The following is a 19,514-nucleotide window of genomic DNA, read 5'->3' as shown; positions in this document are numbered from 1 at the left end:
ATTAGCAAGCCATAGGAAAGCAGGGCAGTGGTGGCGTACTCTTGTAATCCCAGCACTTGGTAGGCAGAGCTGGGTAAGTCTCTGTGTGTTCAAGGATACAGCCATTATTGGATACACATGCCTTTAATCTTAATACCAATCATGGAAAACCTGGAGGCCTATACAGACAGGCCGTGAGGAGGAGGTCATGTGGTTGGGTTTACAACCAATGAGAAGGCAGGACAGGAACTCTATATAAAGACTTTAACACAGGGGTATCTCTGGTTCGGAGAGGTAGGACCACTGCAGGAGGAAGGGTAAGGTTTTAGCTCTTAGTTCTGACCTCTTGGCTTTCTTCTTTGCATTGATTCTGTGTTTCTTATTTAATAAGAAGGTTGGTTACATCTACAGATAACTGTATTCATAGTTTCATTAAATTTTCTATAAAAGCATCACTTTTCATTCTTAGAAATATTTGAAATTTTGCTCCTCAGTGGTTTAAAATTTAAATACAAAGAGAAAAATTAAAGTAAGTTTATTGTTTGTAATTGGTTACACTCTTCAAAAACCTAATTACTGAATAATTTTTCTTAGTTCCCCTGTCTACAAAATGAGCATTTGAATCACCAATATTGTTACTACCTTATTATATATAAAGAGATGCTGATGTTTCCAGTAGATATTGACAGAAAAAGATTTCCTTCGTAACATTTTGGCTTTTTTATTAACGTGTATTTATTTGCGTATGTGTGGGGGACATGTATGCTTTGTGCACATCAGAGGACAACTTGTGGGGATCATTTGGCTCCTTCCATACTGTTGGTGCTGGGGACCGTCGGATCAGCAGGCTCTGTGTATGTGTTAGACACAAGCACTCTTGCCTGCTAAGCCATCTCTCTGGACTAAAATGCATTCTGTTTGTTTTGTGGTACTGGGGATCAAATCCAGAGTCTTGTGTATACTAGGCAAGCACTCTACCACTGAGCCTCATACTCCCAGAAATGTCATGTCCTTTGAGCAGTTCCGTGATTAGTAATAATCCATTATCCCTGTCTCCTTATCCAGTGACATGTCTGGTCAGCAGATGAACCTTCTTCTGATGAAATCCTTGGATTCCCTGGAAAACTGCTGTTTTGACCCCAGTCTTGAATACAAGTATGTTGATTCCTTTCATAACCAATGCTTAGAGGTGGTTTGCTTCTTGCAGCAAGCCTTGAATGCTATGGTGAAGTGTTTGCAGGATCTGAACTTGAACTCCTTTGCATAGAGTTTAAAGTGACAGTTGGAAAGAATCTTGCACTGAAAACTTTGTTCTAAAACCATGTCATCGGTGGATGTTTTGCTTAAATGCAGAGCAATTTTGCAGCTTAATCCTCCTGTTACCAAACTTCAGTTTTGTTTTGTACTTGTACATGAGGCATGGATCTGGTGACCAGGATACCTCACTTAACCTTTTTTTCAAGATTAGCTGAAATTATTTGAATATGAGTGGGCAAAGAGAGCTTCTGATGGTTTGAATTTCCCTGTAAAACTGTGGGCTGAGGAATCAAATGGAAAGGACCACTTATTATATTGGGGTCCACAGTCTAACAGGAGTGGATTTTCCTCCAGCCCCCATTTGGACCTCATGTATTTTTAAGAGTATTATTCTTGAAAACTAAATATCTTAAATTTTATGGTTTCATTCTAATATTGAAAGATAACAAATATGAAAATAATCATAAGAGAATCAGAATGTAAAAACTGTTGAATTTACTGTTATACATCTAATCTCTAATCTAATTTCCATGACTTATATGGGTGAATAATATGATTTGATTAGGCTTTGTGGAATGTTGTCAACAACAGCTTGTACCTTTTTCAATTTCTGTTTTAGAATCTTAGGTTTGAATCCTCTGGGGTCCACTGTTTCTAGAAAACACAATAGATTAGCACAAATAGTTTATCCTTTTCTGTTGTGCATCTATACCGTCTAGCTTGTTAGGCTCAGAGTAACAAAGAATAGCAAAGTAGCCATATAAAGGGAAGCTTGTGGAGGATTTTTATAACAAATAAAGGTAGTCTCTGTAGTAGGTGGCGGTGATGAGATTTTGTCTATAGGTAGGGTAAAACTAAATAGAAACCTCCAGTTCATCAAGAGATCCTTCAGGAGCTTGTGACATCTTTCGTGTGTGGTGTGAATACGGGAAGGAAGTTTAATGGCACCTTTGGAGTCTTCTGAATATAGAAAATGATTACTGAGAAGGGTAAGAATGTGGTTATTATTTGGATCAAATGACAGGTTGAGATTTTGAGTCTGATATGTGCATTGCTATTTTTGTCTTAATAACCAACCCCCGACCTTTCCTTTCTTCTTTTACCCATCCTCCCAAGGTACTTACCGTAGCCATGGATCAGGATATTAGAATGTTGTAGAAAAGCTTACAATTCAACACTGCAAGGTCTTACAACTGCAGCAGTGGAGAACAGCTCCCATACTGCTCCAGGCAGACTGGGGCTGACCAAATCTCTGGAATAGGCGTTTATGTGCTTAAAGGGTCACGTCTAAGTATATTTAACCTTCAGTGTTATTTTTATGACTGATAAGATTCTCATTTCCTTTTTCTTATCTTCATAGTGAGGAGCAGTATTGAGAGTGGGTCTGGACGGGAGACCAGTCCATCGGAGGAGTGTAGGACAGGCCCATGTGAAACACCTTCTCATTGGGGAGAAAGGTGCTTGCCCATCGGAGCCCAGTGAAAGGTCCAGGCATCCACACAGCCTGCCCCTCTCCTATCCAAACTTCAGTATTCCTACCGTTAGTGGAGCTCAGTATTTCCTCATTCTGGGGCTTCCTGGGTGTCAGTCCAGGATGAAGTTCTTTCTTTGTCTCAGATTCCTCTGGAACTTGTTGAGCAGCTGCATTTTCCTATCTGCACCCCGGGTACTAATCCTAATCACAACCGAGAGAGATCCAGGCGGGACTCCTCATCAGTTTGCTGTGTAAAGAAACCAAGTCTCTGAGCTGACACTTTTTCAAAGTCACATGCTTTATGACTTTTAGGTGGAAGAATTAAGAAATGGGCCTAGGACCTCTGAATTAAAAACTAATTTTCTTTGTCTTGTATAATACAGTGCAGAGAACACAGTTCCGTGGGAAGAAAACAGTTTGATACCTGGCACTATGGAATTATTATTATTATCATTATCATCATCATCATCATCATCATCGACATGCAGATGTTGTTCACTATTACTTGGCGCAGGCCTTAATGCCTGGCGTATAGCATAAAGTATTCCTCTGTCTAAAGAAATTGCCAGGGTTTAGGACAAACCCCCCTCCAGTGAGATAGTGAAAGCATTACTGAGAGGTGGTTAGTAGATGATCCAGGGTGTGCTCCCTCATGTGATAGAATTCTGCCAGAACAAATTCACCATGCTTCCTTGATTCAATGAATGAGCTGCTGAGTGGAACACCTGGGCTGGGGTGTCTAGTCTTATCGCTAACATTTTGCTGCCACCTAGTGGTCATCCTTTTGCCATTGCAGTCCTGACAGCTCTAATTGTGGTCATGCTATCCATCAATGACCTGCGCTTTGGTTAATTACTATTGAGCTGTTACAAATACAATAACATTTAAATTGTGCTTTGTAAAGGGCAAAGCGCTATACAAATGTTAACTGTTATTAGAACTAATTATTATATGGCTTGTACCTAATCTGTGTATTGCTAACAATAAGCTAGGCAATTCAAGATTCATTTTTGGTTAGCTTAGAAAAGTATTATTATTCTATCTCAGTTGATATGACAATACGAATATCAGAACTGGGTATTCTTTTATGGTGATCTTTTTTTTTTTTTTTTTGTTTTTCGAGACAGGGTTTTCTATGTAGCTCTGGCTGTCCTGTAACTCATCTGTAGACCAGGCTGGCATTGAACTCGCAGAGGTTCACCTGCCTCTGCCTCCCTGAGTGCTGGGATTAAAGGTGTGCACTACCACTACCCAGCGATGATGATCTTTTTAATATACTGTGATATGATATTCAAATAACTGTGCAGAGTGTGTGTGTGTGTGTGTGTGTGTGTGTGTGTGTGTGTGTGTATGTGTGCGCACGCTCTCGTGTGCATATGCACGCATATGAACATGGATGCACTTAGTCTGTGAATGCATAGGAGAGCACTAGGTGTCTTCATTATCGATCTTCATCGTGTGTTTTAAGATAGGGCCTCTCACTGCATTTAAAGCCTATTATTTTGGCTGGAATGGCTTGTCAACAAGTTCCTAGGATCTGACTGTCTTTGTCTCCTCCTGCTGAAGTTGCAAGCTCACATGATCATGCCCAGCTTTTACGTGAGTGTTGGGACTAGACCCTCTGGCTTTCACAGCAATCACTCTTACCCACTGGGCCATCTCTCCGGCCCAGAGAGCCTTGGAGTTAAAATTCTCTTTAAAGTTTTCAGAATTCCTGTAGAATATTTATGCTAGCAATTCCAAAAGCACAATTGAATGTCTAATGATACCATTTGTTTTTATTTTAGCTGTTGGAGGTACCAACCCTTAGCTCCTTTTTGTTTTCAGTGTGCAGAATACATAAAAGCTGCCTCTGCCCAAGTCATTTGTGGTTTACAGCTGGCAGACATATCCAGAAGATTCTAGTATGAGTTAAGTAGGTAGAAATAGTGAACTAATCATTTTGAGTCATTTTTAAGACTTAGGACATTAAGGTGTAGAAGATTTGAAATGAAAGGAATAAAGCTTGAGGAATATTTTCTAGGTACATACTAAAAATTGGGGGGAAAACATGGAAACCTTTTAAAAGGTCAATGGGTTATTTAAATCATAAGAGAAAGGCTAAAACTCAAGATATAGGCTGAGGGTATGTAACTTATTAAGGATATTCAGCATATGTATATCGACATGCACACACAGAGTTAGATTATATATTCATATGATATGACAGGCAGTTAACATTGCAGTCCTGAATAGAGTTGTAACAGTGCCTTAGAACTCTGGCCTGGGAAGTCACATGTCCCTTTTAAACCTTTATGCCTGTGTCCCTTGAGGTGCTGTAGGAGAACTTCAGCCCAGAACACCTTGAAAAGTAGACTCTATAAAATTGCTTGTTCACTGAGAACAATAAACCCCAATTTTTATTTGAGCTTTGAGAGAAATAATCTGTCCATACAAATACAATATCCATCTTTCTTCACCTAGTTTGGCAAGAAACAGAAATTGAGTTTTCCTGATTGAATCTTATATAATATGTTCCGTTTGCTTCCAGCTGAACAGAGGCATCAGGAACTGTGCACGTGTGCATGTGTGTCCCCCTTTTTTCCTGTAGGTATTCCTGTAGTGTCCGCCCAACACTCATAAAACTCGGTTGGCCGGTTCTTTAGCATCCAGCAAGTTCTGAATTAGTGCTGCCATGTATCCGTGAAGACCGTGGGCTGAAGATACTGTATTGAGGGAAAATAAAAAAGATATCCACCATCATAAAACTTCGAAATTAGAGAACAAATAATCCCTCTTCATAATTTATAACTAAAATTATAGGATATAACCTAATACAGGGGCTATGGGAGAGTTTTAAAGAGATTCCCTGCTGGGCTTGGGATGGGGTCCCAAGGAAGAACCATTTGAAATCTGAAGGATAAGTAGCAATTACTACTAATAATTAATAACAATAGTAAGCAGTCAAAGGGAGAGCCATGGTCAAGTGTGTCAAAACATGAATCAAATTGTGTCTAGTTATACCTTTGTCTAATTCTTTCTCAGTTTTACGTGTGTCAGTATGGAAAGATAGCTAAAAACCTTCCCCTTAGATTCCTAGTTAAAACAAAGGCTTCCATCCTAGTCAAGAGTAACCTTCCTCAGGAGATGTGACTGGCCTGAAAGTGTGCAGTCGTGGGGTGCCAGGGTGCTAGGTGTTGATTTTGGCTGCTGGGAAGTGCATTAGCTGTTGAACTTGTTAGGCTCCCGTGCTCTGGGACAGCAATGCTGCCTGAAGGATGTGGGCTGAGTTAGCTTCTCCACACAGGACTCCCTGTGCTGCTCCTTATGCAACAGAAACTAGAAAAGCAGTTAGTTGTCTTCTTGCCATCATGACATCATGCAGGGCCTGAGAGGGGCCTTGGGCATGGCAAATGGAATCCAAGGCTGGGGACTGAAGTCTCCTCTTTCTGGTTGCGCTCTTCTGAAAGCTTCCTGTGTGATCTTGAGCACATCTCTAAGCCCATCTCTTCCTCCAGGTATCTACTCTCAGGTGTGGACACTGTTCACACAGAGTTATTTGGGGGTGTGTTACTTGAGTGTTCATAGGAAGAGTCTTGATGCCAGCCAAAGACACAGACGTCATGTAAGAGAAAGATTGCTTTCCATATGGATATTGGAGAAAAGCCCTGGAATGCCTGCTTCAGCTGTGTATATCATGACGAGAGGGGTGTCCAACCAGCACCAGCATGTTTTCTGAAATGCTCAGCATTACCTCCAGTTAAAAAGCAACAGAAATGAGAAACACTTTACAAGGGAAAATATGGCCACAGATGCACTGTGGTATGCTAACTTGACGTTTCTTGATAAAGTTCTTTTCTTTAAATGGTATGTGTCCTTTCAGCGGATTGGGACACAAAGCCCCAGATTCCAATTGAATTGTCACACGGGGTAACTTTTGACAAGCCTGTCATTTGTCCATTTTCCCTTCTGACCCAGTGGTACTCTGGGAGATCAGAGGGGAAAGAAGGATTAATGTCATTGTGCACAGATGAATACACAGTTTCTTTCAGAAAGAGATTCCAGTTGTTGGAGTTGACTGGGAAACACAAGCCCTCAGCACCACTGTGCCTTGCCCTGCTCCCATCCAGAACCACAGCTCCTCAGTGCCCACCTTGGAATTTAGTCCATCTCTCCTTGTGCAAATAAACCATAGTGTAAGAGCACAAGCCAGAGGGAAGGATCGTGGCATTTCTGTGAGGGCCGAAATAGAGCTGTTTCTCACCAGTTTAAGTCAAGCTCGGTGTTTTCTGTTTCTGTCCAGTGGGATATCTGATGTTTGGTTGTTGGTGCTGATGGTGCTAGGGTGTGTGTATAGGGAGGGTCTCTCTGTCTCTGTCTCTGTTTCCCTCTGTCTCTCTGTGTGTGTGTGTGTCTGTGTGTGTGTGTGTGTGTGTCTTCTTGTATAGGGAGGGTCTCTCTGTCTCTGTCTCTGTTTCCCTCTGTCTCTGTGTGTGTGTGTGTGTCTGTGTGTGTGTGTGTGTGTGTCTTCTTTTTAAGCCTCTGCTGGGGATTGAAACTAGAGCCATAGGCCTGTAAGTCAGGTGCATTACTGGTGAACTGCAGCCCCAACCCTGCTGCATATTTGTTTTGATATAAACTCTTCATTTTGAGAAAAGAGGTCAGGGGTACATGTCAGAAGTCACAGTGCACTTTGAACCAGGCGGAAGTCGAGCCTGGCCCTCTCACTTCAGCTTCAGAGCACCAGGAGCTCCTGTGTGAGTGTGGAGCAGTCATGTTGTGTGGGATTCTGACACTGTCTCTTTTGGCATCCAAGCACCGGCTGTGTGTTGGGAGTTGGACTTGCCCTGTCCCTCATGAGCCACAGCAGCCACACGGAGTCACGAGTTCATGTGGCAGCATCTCTGCGGAAGCTGTCTGCCTACCTAGATGACAGTGGGAGCCAGAGCAGGACATTCCAGGAGGTAGGACGTGGGTCCATTTCACCTTCTCTGCTTTCTTCTGCTCTCTTCGCCTCAAGGTTTTGTAGCCCTCTAACTGAAACTTTCTGTTACAGCTGCAAATAAGGAGAAAATCTGAGTGATGAGCCACCTAAGTTATGTCATGAGGCCTCCAAATTGCACTTAGACTTAAATGTGGTGTAGGAGATAAGAACCGTTAGAGAATACAGAAACCCCAGGCAGCATCACTATCAGCACTTCCCAAGAACTGCAGCTTCTGGAGGTTAAATTGAGGGTTTTCAGAATTGTCCTCAAGTGAAATGTGACTTTTCAAAACAAGCCAGAAACAAGCTTAAGAAACCACAAATAAGTGCCCACTAGTATGAAAAATTATTGAGGAAATTCCCTTTACCATATTTGGTAAAAACTTCTTTCCCATCCTGATATGACAGAAGAGTATGCAAAGAGTTAGTATGACACTATTGACATGTGTGACCCATGTTTAGCTGGGGTGCTTTAGGCATGTGTCATGTCTTCTCTGCTGTACCCAGGTAAAGCTGAACTGCCTGCTCCCGCCCTTGGGAGGGGCAGGGGTGACCTTATGGCCGGGCCACATTCTCCCTCTCATTAGAGAAGATTCTATTTTCTCCCGGCCTGCCCACAAGCTATTGATGGGTACATAATGGCTGTTGTGTTTCCCCGCTCAGCTCCTATGCTTTCAGCAATGGGCCTTGTTGTTGGGGAATTTCTTTGTGGCACAGAGGACTGAAGTTTTGTTCTAGGTATGCACTGCATTTCTATTTTTAAAGTAGTGTGGAGCATGAATTACAAATATATGTGTGTGTATATTATTACAAATATTGTGTGTGTGTGAAAGAAGAAAGAACCATTTGATTACTCAAGAAGACAAGGTTATTGTAACAGATGCTTTTGTCTGCTGTGATGTTTGGATTCATAAGTCCTTCAGAAAGTATTTTAGCCCCTCCTCAGATGTTTTCTAACTGGCTTCTTCTTTGGAAGCTGCATTTATTTATTTATTTATTTATTTATTTATTTATTTATTTTTATTTTTCGAGACAGGGTTTTTCTGTGTAGCTTTGGAGCTTGTCCTGGAACTCACTCTGTAGACCAGGCTGGCCTCGGACTCACAGAGATCCGCCTGCCTCTGCCTTCCAAGTGCTGGGATTAAAGGCGCTGCTGCTTGTAATTTTATACATCAGCCAGCACTGGGTGTTGAACTTTCTTCCTAATCTGAATAGCATTAGAAGAAAGGGTTTTATGGTGAACATGGGAGGTAGCAGGAAGAGATTTGCAGAAACTGACTTTCTCGAACTTACTGACCCTGCAGATGTAAGTTTAGAAGACTCCCAAGTATTATCTCTGCTCTCATTATCAGTTTTTATTTACTTATTTGTTTCTGTCCTCATTCATTTCCTGACAAAGTTTTCACACCTATACCCTGACAACTGTAAAAACAAAACCAACAGCGAAACCCTCAGTACCACACAACTTAGCCAGCTCCCAAGCCTGCACTCCTGGTCGGCGTGCTCTCAGTCCCTCCGAGGGAACGGAAACAGCTGTGTTCACATCTTGACCAGCCTCTCCTGGGAGTCTGGGGTGGCGTGCATGGCACTTTTTAGCCGGTAAAGATCTGCTTCCTGATGTTGTTGACCGTGCTGTGTGGGGGCATCGAGTTGTGAGGCAACTGTGGTTTAGAGGCTGGAGACCCGCATTTGAATCCGGGTTTTGTCTTGTAACTATTTGCATTTGAGCCTCCAAATCCTGTCTAAGATGATCCCCATCTTGACCCTGTTATGAAACAGAATATAAACCAGACAGCAAGCTGGTACCCAATCTGGGGTATCTGTATCTAAATTCAGTCCTCCTGGGGAATTGGACAGATGAGCTATAGCACCTAAGCCAAGGTCTTTGATTTTTGCCTGTGAGCAAACATTTTTTCGGCTGTGTTTTCTTCTTAGGTCCTGGCCTACACACTTAGCTGTGTGTGTACATCAGCGTTCAGTGCTGGCATTATCGAGGCCGTGGAGGCTGAAGACATTATGAACAAGCTTCAGCTGTTGGTAGAGAACAACCAGCAGGTTGGAACATGTGCCCCGATGATTTTTCTCCTTGAGTTTCATGTTGCTGTTGCATGCTGTCTTCTAATTACTCAGACTGGGATGGATTCTGTTGTATCTAGAACTGGGGAAAGTCTGGAAACTCTTTGCTGTCACCATCGTAGCTTTGCTGTCACCATCGTAGCCAGCAGCCACCGACCACCAGATGCCTTTCTCATGTTTTATCTCTCAGCTTCTGTGGACATTTGTCTGAGAATGTAAAGATTGGGTTTAGATGTTGAGACAGGGTCTAGCTGTGGCTGAACTAGAACTCAGTATGTAGATCAGGCTGGCCTCAAACTCATAGAGATCTACTTGCCTCTGCCTTCCCAGTGCTGGAATCGAAGATATGCACCACTGTGCCTAGCTTCATAATGTTTTTAATTTCTCTTTCTCAAATCATTACTCTATATTCATAAAAATCTTAAAACGTGGCTAGAATGAAATGCAGGAAAAGCAAGGGACTGTGTTGAGGGGGAAGGAATTTAAATGTGTAGCAGATAGAGAAGATAACGACAAAAACTCATCAAGTTATGAATGCTTAGAGGACTCTGATTAAGTCAAACTTTGGCAAATTCCAGACAGATAATCTTCATTCATAACTGAGTACGTACAGGGAAGCTCAGATACTTAAAAATTATGCTTAAAATGCTTGCTCTTAAATACTATCCAGTCTTTAAAAAGGAAGTTCTGACATGTGCTGTGACCTGGATGAATCTTAAGTATATAATGCTAAGAGAGATGAGCTAATCACAAGAAACTGCTGCCCAGTTCTGCTTGTGTGAGATACCTCCTTAGAGTAAGATCACAGAGACAGGAAGTAGATTGGCAGTTGCCCCTAGGGTAGGGTGTGGGAAGGTTTAATAGCAGAGATTTTATTTTTCAAGATGAAAAGAGTTTTGAAGATTGTCGTACAACTGTGGATGTACTTGATGCCAGTAAACTGCTATCCATGCTTAAGACAATGAGAAAGAATTCTAATTGCACATGCGTAGACTCCCCCAGCCTGACTTTTTGGAAAGATTTCTCCATGTTTTAGTCCTGGCCTTTGTAACATTGTTACTGTTTTGTGATTCAGTGATTACATGTTCAGAATATGCTTTGCAGTAACAAACTCAGAAGTGTTCATACACCGCATTTGTCGTGGAATGTTTTCTTGCTTAGGAGGTGGATTTTGACCATGGGTGGTGAACCTCGGGCTTTTCACCCATACCTTGCTCTGAGAATTTAGATTGATTGAGCTATCAATTAATGGTACAGAATTATTCTCCTAAGATAAACTACCCACAGCAGCAGACTTCCTTACAGTAAGACTCTGTTGTAAAAGTCCACATCAAACTCAGGGATAGGAACCCTAGAAATGCTTGTTTTGCTTTGTGTATGATAAATGTTCCCTATGAATCCTTATTTATAGCTTTTTTCCCCCTCACCCCTATTTTTATTTGTACCAGACTTCAGGCTTTGCACTGGCATTAGGAAATCTGGTTCACGGTTTGTCTGTGTGTGGACATGGAAAAGCTGAAGACCTGGGTAACAGACTCCTCCCCAACTGGATTAGAGTTGTTCTGACAGAGGTAAAAAGTCATCGCCTGTATGCTATTATATAGTTATATAAAGGAAAAAGAACTGATTTATTGGATTCTTTATAGGAACTGCTAAGATATAGTTTAACAATAAATGAACAGGTAATTTCAAGTGAAAGAGACATGTATGCCTTTAATCCCTTGTAAATAGTGTAATCTGTCAACCATTACAGGTTGTCTTATTTTTTAAAAGCTGACTACCTGATAGTGCTTTAACTTTTAAAACAATGTTACGGTTTTCTGGGCAAATAGGAACAATAAGAAGCCACCTATGATTTAACAGCCTTAATGTGTTCCTTTATTCTAGTCTGTTGTTATTTCGGGGTCAAGTATCAATTTCGTGTTGATCCTATGGATGTGTTATAATTTTAGCTGTTGGCCTTGCTGTGCAACAGTAACGTGTGTAGGTTTCAAAGCCAAGGAGTATTTTGCTGTTGACTGTTCTGATTCTTGGTTTGCAGGGTGCCTCCACCATGCTCTGTCTGGCAGCCCTTCATGGTCTGGTGGCATTGGTAGGATCGGATGTGGATGCCATGCAGGTAAAGCCAGGAACTCTAAAGGGAAGGAACTGAATGAATACACAGCCATAGCAATATTAGAGTGGCATTAGCTTCCTAGCCTAGGGGAAGAGGAATATGCAGTCATGGTAATAGTTACTCTGGGCTTTCAGTGCCTTGCTCTGTGAAAAAGGACTCTCGGCTGAGAATTCTTTCTGTAGAGATTTGTTCCTTGTTTGGTTTAGTTTATAGGAATCAAACCTCTTAAGGTGGGGACTGTCCATAGACTTTCCTGCCTGAGAAAGTGACTGAACCATAAGAAATTTCAAAATTCATTCATAAGGAATTACAGTTCACATCTCTAATGTTCAAGTTTAAATCTTTGTAAGTGTTTTGTTCTGAAACATTATCCCAGTGGACATAAGTGTGTGTGAGTTTATCACAGTTCTGAATTGTATGCCTTTGTTAATATAGTAAAATTTTTGAGGGACTGCTATGTGCCACCATGAAAACATGCTAAGAAATCAATGGTAAATAAATCCTGGACCCTGCCTTTGAGGAGTTTACCACTTATGTGTGTAAAATATACTGAGAGCTGATAAATGATCCCATTCCTAGATGACTGCTCATGTCCTGGGTCATTTCTGCTCACTCTTTCAGCTAAAGTCAGAAGCCATCCAGAACGCCCATTTTCAAGCGAGACTTAATGAAGTCATTAGAACCTTAACTGAGGTAAGCAGAGGAATTTTCAGTCTCTGCATGGGACGCACATCTCCCCCTTTGTTATCTTTCGTACTGCTTGTCATGGTGTGTCTTACCTGGCAAATGTGAAAGTCTAACGTTCATGTTTAGTTCATGGGGTGTTTCGAAGTAGTGTATGGGCCTGTGTTCATTGACAAATATGCCCTGCTCCTGGAAAAAAAAAAAGAACACTGGCTTTTTTGAGTTAACTTGTTATTGATTCATCTTAAAAATTAAACCTGACTTTGCAAGGGTTATCTAGCTTTTGGGCCAAGGACAAGTAGTAGGTGGCCAAAGGGCAGGGCAGACACCAGGGAAGAATGGTCAAATGGCGTTAGTTCAGATGAGAGTTTGTGAGTAAATAATTGTCATTGTCACTCTTGCTGAGGCATAATCATGTTCATCTGCTTTGAAGGCTTTTGTCTGTTAGGACTTTTATTTTTAAAACATTAGTTTGCTGGATAAACTGTGAAAGTACAGGTTGAGAAAAGTTGAACCAGTGTTACAGCAGTGCTGAGTGCGCGGTCCTGCTCTTCCTAAGCATCATGTCCAAGCTGGGTTTTTGTGATTGGTATTCTTACTATACCTGGTGCTTTCTAGCTTATTTTTCCCACTTAGCATACTTGTTTTCATTCTTATAAAACATGACTAATTATAATACTTAGCACATAAAGATGTTTTAGTAATTCATTGTGGAAAAGCATGAATTTCTGAGCAGAGAAAAAGTATTTTACATATATGAATAAGAATGTGCTCAGAAAAAGAATTCTACTGAAATTTAAGTTGTTAAAACTTGGGAGAATTGGAAACAATTATTTTAAAATGTTCATGAATTATAATAATCATGGTAGAAATTATCTAAAGAATAGAATGAGTTAAAATTTCTATCTTTAGAGATACTTTATAATGAAGTAACTTTGCCTTTCTTTCTACTTTTTCAATTCTTTTAAGACAGGATCTCATGTGTTCTAGGCTAACCTCAAACTGTATAGCTAAGGGTGACTCTTACTTAACTCCTGATCCTTCCAAGTGCTGGGATTACAGGCATGAGCCACCACACTTGGCATATAAGTCCTGAAGCTGAACCCATGGCCTTTTGCACACCGAGGCAAATACTCTACCAACTATGCTCTAGCCCCAGACCCTTTTTGAGCTTTCTTTTACCAGTTTTTAGGAACAGTCTTGCTCAGTGAAGCCTGAGAATATTGCTCGTACTTTCTGCCATAATTGGTTGGTTGATTCATTGATTCATTGATTCATTCATTCAGCAAATACTCATCAGCTAACTGGAGAGTCAGGTCTAGTGTAGGAGACTCATGTTAGCATTCTGTTGTAGAACTTCTCGTTCTCAACTAAGCCTCTAGCTCCTACAAGGTTAATGAGATTCTCTGGTGGCCTTTTATTGAAAAGAGCTTGAATTTTGCCCCATCACCAAACTGCTGTTTTCACCAATAGGTCATCAATGTCTCGGGGGTGATTGGTCTTCAATCAAATGCAATATGGCTTCTAGGACATCTTCATCTATCTACGTTGTCTTCAAATCAAAGCAGAACTTCTGGTAAGATTAGCGTCCTCATATCCTGGAGCTGGAAGAAGGAATGGCTGACTCAGGCCCTGCACTTTGCTAAAGGGTTTGGGCATCACAACAATTCTACACGATGGGATGGGTGTTATGATCTTTATTTTATATGTGAGCAATGGAGTATAGAGAGCTTCCAGACGTACTCTGGATCACATGACAGAAAGCGGTGCTTTGGATTTAGATTTATTGGTCTCCATACCTCATATTCATTCACACTTCCTCTCTCGCCTCCCTTAGAGGATAGTGTAGACGTTCAGTCAAGTACCTATATTTTACAAATGAAAAATAATAGGCTCAGAAATATTATATGAGTTACATTAAGAGTTTGTTTAGTGACAAGTCCATAAACAAAGAATCAGGTCCTTGAAGCTTGGAACAGACATCTTATTTTTACTAAAAGTAATGGTGTTATGTTTCATTAAAAATCTCTTTATAGAGAGCTACACAGTGAGACTTTTTCTCAAAAAAAAAAAAAAAAAAACCAAAAATACAAAAAACCCAACCCTGTCTCTTTATTTATGCCTGGGATTTTTCTGCCCAATGACTTTATAAAGGTAATGAGCAAAACACATTCAAAGATGTGCACCTCCACAGGGTTTGGAATCCTACCTCTTCAAATAACAAAGCCCTTTCTATTTGTATCTTTTGATAAAAGCAATAAATACATTACAATTCCCATGTGCTTAATTTATGTTTGTACTTGGAGGTTTCCTGGAGAAAGAACCACCATAATATATCTGTCCCTTGATCCTTATGAACGGTATTTTGACTCACTGGCCATCTTGTGCCTGGTCAACAGAGGTTTAGAAACTGAAGATCCCTCACTAAAACTTAGTTTCACGTATTCCTGGCAGGTCATCTACTGATAGCGTAACGAGGAATGTGGGCTTCTATAATTCTTGTTTCCCTCACTGTAGTCACTCTGCAGCTTCTGACAGAGGACTTTGGTCCACATCCTTCCCAACATGATGAACTGTAGACATCTGGAAATTGTCGTATTAACATAGGGAAGGGAATTTAAAAGCACCTTAGTGATGTAAGAAACCTTTGCTAGTGCTAGGTTTGAAGGTCCCGGCTCTCACAGTATCCTGGTAAATAACACATTACGCCAGGTTTTGTGTGTGTGTGTGTGTTCAGACTTACAGTTGTATTACAGAACACTTAGTCAATGTACTCAAATCAGGTAATAGTGAGTCAGCTTACACCCAGGTTCTTAGGAACAGAATCATTGTGTGTCTGGAAAACACAGCTACTCATTCCTAGGGGAGTTTTCCAGTTGAGCCATTGATGGCAGCAAAACTGTCTCATGAAACAATTATGGAGGACTGGGAGGAGAAGGATTTAGGGGACTCTCAGGACTCAGCTAGCAGAAATGTCACTGGCTCACTGGTTCAGGTCAGCAGCCACATCTGGTTCTTTGTACATGTTAATCACTTAAAGGTCTCTACCTTAAGTAAGAGATGGTGCTGTTAATCCTGTTTTTTTAATTTCCTCGGTTCATACAGTTGACGCAGCATCCTAACAAGGCCTCTAGGACAGTGCCTAAGTTCAGAAGCCCAACAGGTCCCTTGCCTACCCTGAGGAGGCCATTGCATTGGAGCTCATCGATACGATAGTGTGCAAGGGAGGGAGCTTTCCTTTTTAAGTCTCTCCTAGGTTTGTCACCATTTTAGATTTTCCTGTATAGCCTAAGCGATTCCCTCAAAGCCATCATTTAATCTAATAGAATTAGCTGCAGCTACAGAGTACTGTGCTGAGAATAATGGCATAAACATCTCTGCCTTGTCTCTGGGTTGATACGGCAGCATGAGATCATTACCTCTTCTTCATTAGCCTTGCCATGTTCACTAGCTAATTTGATCATTTTCTGCTTCCACAGTTCCTACTGACTACAGCTATTTGCCTGAAGGCAGTTTTCTTAGAGCAGCGATTGGCTTCTTCGTTACAGGAGGGAAAAAAGGCAAGTGAGCACAAATCTTGGATTTTCTCATTCTCTCTTCATGTTCTGTAAGTATGTGCCTGAAGCACGCCTCTGTAAAATCAAACAAATCAAGTCTGAAGGGGTGAATGTTGTCTTCTGCTAAACCATCTTCCTAGATGACTAGAAAACTAAAGAATCGCTCTGTAAATACGCAAACTGTGTAGTCTCATTGTGGGTGGCTCTGTGAAAACTGTGTCTGCCATGTAGACATGTAGAGATGCACCAGGTACACATTCCTTTTTCTGTCCGTTTCAGTGACTGTGGTATGGGTAGAGAAAACACATCCAGGTGACCTCTGCATCCCAGGCCCGCTGGGAAGTAGCCCTTGTCCCTGGCCTTGTCTGATCATTCTGTGTTGCTAGAGTCACAGGCTCTCACTCCCGTTCCTGGCTTGTGTTTTTTTCTTGGAACACATTCATCCTGCCGTGCTCCTGGGTCGTGGCCCTCCATGTTAGAAGATAGTGGTCCAGTGCCTTTGTTTGACCAGAACCTGACCGAGCAGGGCCACGAGGGTTGCTGAAGGAGGAGCTCTTTCATGCCATCCACTTCTCAGAGTTGTGAGGAAGAAGTGTAGGCTGCTAGCACTGTGTGTGTCCTGGCTCATGCCAGCTCCATTAATATAATCATCTTTCAGTGATGTTCACTACGTTCACTCTTTCCTGCCTGGGCAAATCAGTGACTATAGGATAGCAAGGCCATTCCAATTTTAAAAAGAAAAAAAATGTTTTTAAGTGAATTAAAATGGAAAACTGCAAGAAATCTGGAAGGAGCAATTTGATAAATAAAGTTCATGGAAAGATAAAATGTGTCCATTGGAAGAGGAAGTGTTGTTGCTTGATGTCCCACTGGGAACAGCAATCTCAGGAGCTATTTTTGTAGCTTGGCCCCTTTAGTCTCTAGAGTTTGTGATGCATGCTCTTATTTTAGGGTTATGAGTTAGCACTGTTTGCTCCTAATTTTTTTCCATGTAAAAATTGATATATGATTATATCATTGTTCTATATACACTGTTGCATATAATATGCACATTAGTTTAATGATTATATTGCTATGGATTATGTCTTCTTAAACTAGATATAATAGAGATGTCTTCATTAGGAATAAGTTGAATTCTTACTAAATGCTCATCAGAATTTTCCTCAGCCAGAATAATATTAGCACCATATATTTTTATTATAGTTTTATTAAATTGTTCATCATTAGCTTATAAAATTTAAAAATGATCATAATGTGAGAGATTGTCATGAGAAATGAAGTAAAATCTCTGAAGTCAAAGTCTTCAAAAATTTTTTTTTCTCTTCTAGCAAATAACATATTATTTTGGCCTCCCAGATCCATATTTCTTGGCAGAATGAATTTTCTCCAAGTCTTCTGGGGCTCCTTGGTTCACTGTGGCAGGTCTGTGATTCTGCAGTCCTGGCTCACAGACAGGACTCTGTTTGTAGGCTAGCTGCTCAGGTGGAACTGAGCTGCCGTGGTGTGCAGCCTCGCTGGAAGCCGCTGTAGAGCAGACTGCTGGCGTGTTTCAGACTGCCGTCTTACCAGTCGGATTTTTGGCATTTTCAGGTTGTGGGAGAGGGCTGTCTTCCTGTCAGGTTTGCTGACTGGATTCAGAGGAAAATCTATTCAGCCCACACATTACTAATGATGACCCCAGAGGAGTGGGGGCCGTGGGAGGCTGACCTCCGCCTCCAAAGCCCATTTACAAAAACAAAACCAGACCCTGCTCTGTGGGACTGAATAGGATGGCCAAACGCAGAGGTGTGCATGCAAAGGAGCGCTTTCTTCTTCAATATGCCCAGCTCATTTGAATTTTAATAACTCCCTTCTGAAGGAGCTTTTGAGTTTAAATGTCTGGATGTCACTCAGCAGAGCCCAGTGGGGCTGCTGGTAGGAAGGATGACAACGTCAGTGAACTCTTTTGAGGAAGAGATGTTTTTTTTAGAATAAAAATCATGCTTGGTACAGGCAGAAGATAGGCCACTTCAGGGATGGCACGGCTTCATCGCCTCTGTGGACTATTTTTAACTTTAATACCTCACAGGAAAAAAATGTGAAGGGTTATATTTGATTCATACATACACTAGAATGAGCGCAACATGGAGAGTTCCAGCACAGCCCATGAAATCCGAGAAGAATGTGTCAGACTGCTTTCTGAGGCTTAGGACTTGCCACGCTTTATATTCACACCTTAATGCATGTGTGATGTTAGAGCATCCGTTCCTTCATGGAGACCTGCACTCCACTGCCATACCAAGCCAGTGGAACTCCTCTGGTTTTTAAGGAATTCAGTTCCTGGCTCTGAAAGGAACTGTCTTTGTCTACCCTGTGATACTGTCTGTCTTCTCGGACCTGGCCCTGTTGGCCTTCTATCAGGTGTGTGATTCCTTAACATTTGTAGTCATCATTCTCGATTACTGTGGGAATTTCTCAAGTACTCCAGCCTTGAAGTCTTTGCTCAGAATTAAATTCCTCCCATTATGGAATCTTTTTCCCTTCCTTTCTTCCTTCCTTCCTTCCTTCCTTCCTTCCTTCCTGTCTGTCTTTTTTTTTTTTTTTTAACAAGGTCACTATGTATCAAAGACTGGTCTTGAACTCACTATACTGGTATTGAACTCTATATGTGCTAAAGCTAGTCTTGAACCCCTGATCTGTCTTACTTTGTCCCCCAAGTGCTGAGATCACAGGCATGTGCCACCACACCCAGTTCTAATTTTGAGATTTTCCTCCTTTCCTACTCATCCTTCTGATTTTTGATCTTTATCATTTCTCAATCAATTCTATACCATTTCAGACTTCATTGATATTTTATCCATTTCTTTAATAAAACATTTAAAAATACTTAATAAAAGTAATGATTCTTTCCAATGCCCACATTAGGTATTTTTGTATAACAAGACTGTTTTGCTGTCATTGGAGAATGTGACTAAGGCTTTCTAAGCTCACACTTTACATTAGGCTTTGAAGTGTTACCTGAGGAAAATATATAAATCTATGTAGTACAATGAATGGCATTTCCTCTAATTAACATTGGTCAGTGAACTATGTAGGTAAGTTTTAGGTTTATGCACAAATTATCTGAATTCATATTTCTAATCATTTTTGGAATTTCAGTCATTTTGGACTAATGTTGAGCTTTACTTGTTGAGACAGTATCTAGCAGAATTAGTGAACTGAATACACACTGATGATACCAAAAGGTTGCCTGTTTTTAGGGAATTGGCTGCCAAAACCACGTGCCATTTTAAAATATTTTGAAGTAGTAATATTGTACCTATACAACTCGGAAAACATTACTAGAAATGAACACACGTGTATGGCACTGAATTTAGAAGTGGCATAAGGAAGAAGCTAGCGGCTGAGCAGAATGGCTTATACCTGTAA

The 19,514-nt window shown here is 41.1% G+C and overlaps 1 protein-coding gene across 3 annotated transcripts in view; it reads left to right on the top strand.

Annotated features, from left to right (window-relative positions):
• Focad (focadhesin) overlaps positions 1 to 19,514 on the top strand; it is a 287,598-nt gene that overhangs the window by 233,278 nt on the left and 34,806 nt on the right. For all 3 annotated transcript variants that reach the window (XM_052717956.1, XM_052717954.1, XM_052717955.1), the window contains 8 exons: positions 1,045 to 1,134; positions 7,506 to 7,653; positions 9,609 to 9,728; positions 11,198 to 11,320; positions 11,791 to 11,868; positions 12,487 to 12,558; positions 14,023 to 14,125; positions 16,029 to 16,109. In XM_052717956.1, coding sequence (XP_052573916.1) covers positions 1,045 to 1,134; positions 7,506 to 7,653; positions 9,609 to 9,728; positions 11,198 to 11,320; positions 11,791 to 11,868; positions 12,487 to 12,558; positions 14,023 to 14,125; positions 16,029 to 16,109 — 815 coding nt within the window. The remainder of the gene's footprint in view (positions 1 to 1,044; positions 1,135 to 7,505; positions 7,654 to 9,608; positions 9,729 to 11,197; positions 11,321 to 11,790; positions 11,869 to 12,486; positions 12,559 to 14,022; positions 14,126 to 16,028; positions 16,110 to 19,514) is intronic.

This window comes from Peromyscus californicus, unplaced genomic scaffold (genome assembly GCF_007827085.1).
Source record: "Peromyscus californicus insignis strain IS unplaced genomic scaffold, ASM782708v3 Scaffold_5__1_contigs__length_169319896, whole genome shotgun sequence".
NCBI classification, from domain to species: Eukaryota; Metazoa; Chordata; class Mammalia; order Rodentia; family Cricetidae; genus Peromyscus; species Peromyscus californicus.
Note: the sequence above shows the minus strand (reverse complement) of the source record. Positions and strands in the feature narration are given on the sequence as shown.